The sequence below is a fragment of the Colobus angolensis genome, unplaced genomic scaffold (genome assembly GCF_000951035.1).
Source record: "Colobus angolensis palliatus isolate OR3802 unplaced genomic scaffold, Cang.pa_1.0 Scaffold201, whole genome shotgun sequence".
Lineage (NCBI taxonomy): Eukaryota > Metazoa > Chordata > Mammalia > Primates > Cercopithecidae > Colobus > Colobus angolensis.
Window position 1 is genome coordinate 5,849,921 of NW_012115167.1, and position 3,076 is coordinate 5,852,996.

Sequence of the window (3,076 nt, forward strand, 5' to 3'; positions counted from 1 at the left end):
ACACCACCCTGGCTAACACGGTGAAACCCTGTCTCTACTGAAAAAATACAAAAAAACTAGCCGGGCATGGTGGCAGGCACCTGTAGTCCCAGCTACTCTGGAGGCTGAGGCAGGAGAATGGCGTGAACTCGGGAGGCGGAGCTTGCAGTCAGCCAACACCACGCCACTGCACTCCAGCCTGGGCCACAGGCGAGCCTCCGTCTCAAACAAACAAAAAACAAAAAAACAAAATTACACCTTTATTGTTTTAAATTTACAAGTCATGTATTTCTTTAAAGTGCTTTTCCTAGACATCTTAACTGAACTTACACCATTTTTTCCCTTGGTCTGAGCAAATGATAGTACAATATTGAGGCCTAACATTTTATCTCTGTGCTTTTAAAATAAAAATTCTCTATTTCGTTTCACCTAAGAGGTGTCCCTTAAAAAATACGAATTTAGAGTAAGTGATTAAATCAAATATTTTATCAGAAAAAATAAACTGCTAGTGGAAATTCAAAATTATCATTAAGGGATGAACAAAATAAATTGTCCCACACCTTAGAATAGACTTCTGTATGAGAAGGACATTACATCCTGTTTTTTTAATTTGCTTCACTAAATTTAAAATATAGGCTCTCTCTTCTCGCAGCACTCGGTCCATCTGGGCATAGTCAGAAACCACTATTTGATTATCCATCTGTTTAGAAAAAACATCATAATTTGCATTGTAAGATATTTTAAGTTTAAAAGTAGAATTTTAAGTGAAAATACTATGTACTGTATAGATTCAACCAAAACTATACCAAGCAATAAATTATACAGACATGCATAGAAAAGAGTCTGGATAAGATACATACCCCAAACTTCAGTCTTACTTGCAACTAAATACACTGGCATCTTACTTTTTTGCAAGTACATTTTTTATAACCAAAAAATATAAAGTGGGTACCCTAGTTGTTTCTAAAAGACGGAGTCCCTCTCTAATCTGTGTGCATTTGCAAATTAACAACGATGAAAAGATGGGGTCCCACTATGTTGCCCTGGCTGCAGTGGAGTGCAGGGACTATTCACAGGTGATGGAATAGCACACTGCAGCCTCAAACTCCTAGGTTCAAGCAATTTTTCTGCTTAAATTTCCCGAGGAGCTGGGACTACAGGCATCGCTGCAATCAGCTAGTTCTCAATCTCAATATCCAAACTGACAATATAGACTTGTCACTTGTAGCACCAACAATTTCTATTTTTGTCTCAATTCTAGTAATTCTTTTGAGATCTATGCTTTAAATCACTAGAAGTATTTTCTATTTTTAATAAAGAAATGCCTGAGTTATTAAAAAGGTAAACACAGAACCAATTTCATTTGGATTCTACTTACATCTGTTTTGGGAGCAGATAAGCAAAACTGAATAAGCCCAATCTTGGCCTTTTCAACTCTGGTTATGCCAGAATTTGATACTTTTTGGGTGAGAACCAGCCCTTCCACCAACTCACAGTCATCAATTGTCCCACTAAGAAAAAAACAAAAAGGGGTAGTTAAGAGGGAGTGGACATCTGTACATTTAATAGACTGTTAACAGATTAAAAGTCATCAGTCCAATAAAATGTGATTCAGCCTCACATTTACTACTGCCCCATTACTGGATCTCTTTGATCCACTGCTGTCTTATTATCATAAAGTAATATAAACAAAATCTTGAGATCCCCTTACTAATACAAGTTCTCATGAAAACAAAACCAAAAAGAGAAAAGAGAGCTTTGTGACCTTCATCTAGGTGTTCGTAACTTATTTATTTTTGGCAATCTTATGCTCATTTTCAAATTTTTTTTCAAATTGCAATTAGAGATGCTTACCCAAGCTTCTTAACTATTTTAATATCTCTAAGATCTACACTGGTGGCTGTGGCTGGGTCAATCACTTTCATCACTGCATTTACACTCATTGGAGAAAGCAGACTTGAATACTGAGAAACAACCTAGAATTATTAAAAAAAAAAAGTTACCTTCACAGTAGAAAAAGTCCTAATTTTTCAATGACAAATATACTTAAGGGCTCTAATAATTTTTGCGGTAGGGTGTGCGTGCGAAGAGGGAAACACCCATAAGAAGACAGTCCATAAACTGTCTTTTCCATTCAGGTTGTCACCAGGGGCACAAAATAAAAACATGTATGCTTGCTTTTTTCTTTTATTAATATAATAGCCAGGACTATAGAATATCAAAGTTTTACAGGAAATCCAAAAAGCATAAATTTAATTTTACGTGAATATTTCTTATCTAAAATCAATGTGTGATGAGGCATCAATGTTATGTATGTACATTCCTGATGAGGGGTTCATAAAAATTGCTAACATTTATCAATCACTTAACATATGCCAGGCAGTGGTCTCAGAACTTTACATATTAACTCATTCAATCTTCAGATGGAGAAACTGAAGCCAAGAGGTTAAGTCATTTGGCCAAACTAACAGCGTAGTTAAGTGGTGAAGTCAGCACTGAACAAACACAAGCAGTCTAGACTCAATGACTAGTGCTTGTAACCATTACGTTACTCAATGACTAGTGCTTGTAACCATTACATTATACTATCTATATCAGTTCTGGGGACATCCAACAGTATCACTTAGTGTCCCTAACACCATCTAACATTCAAACAAAATCAATGTATGGACTTAATACTGATTTTTAAAAGGAAAAAGGATTAGGGAAAGGACGGGATAAACACAAGACATTACAGAAAACAAGTGACATGAATTCCACAGAAATTTAAAAGTACAACACTGCTTTAAGTTTGGTAAATAAGAAAAGCAGCATATGTATTAGTTAAGGGATGGACCATGATAAGCAGCCTGTCCTGGGTTCCAATCTCAGCTCTTTCTGTTAGCGGTCCTGGATAAGTTACTTCTCTAGATCTACTCTCTTCATCTATAAAATGGGGATATGACTGAGGACCTTGAAGAGGACAATAAATGTAAAAAACTTATCACAATGCCCACCATATTAAGTATTCAATAAAAATTAGCTATACTGCCAGAGACCTATGGCAGTCTTTCTGATTTGGCAGAGGAAAAGGTTTCTTTCTTTTTTTTTTTTTTTT

General features: G+C 35.8%; 1 protein-coding gene across 1 annotated transcript in view; it reads right to left on the minus strand.

The window, feature by feature from the left end:
* Positions 1–3,076, minus strand: part of CCT4 (chaperonin containing TCP1, subunit 4 (delta)) — a 30,698-nt gene that overhangs the window by 6,899 nt on the left and 20,723 nt on the right. The window contains exons 6-9 of the mRNA XM_011941838.1: positions 2,210–2,256; positions 1,834–1,955; positions 1,358–1,490; positions 540–679 (exon numbers count right to left, since the gene is read on the minus strand). Of these exons, the coding sequence (XP_011797228.1) occupies positions 540–679; positions 1,358–1,490; positions 1,834–1,955; positions 2,210–2,256 (442 nt within the window). The remainder of the gene's footprint in view (positions 1–539; positions 680–1,357; positions 1,491–1,833; positions 1,956–2,209; positions 2,257–3,076) is intronic.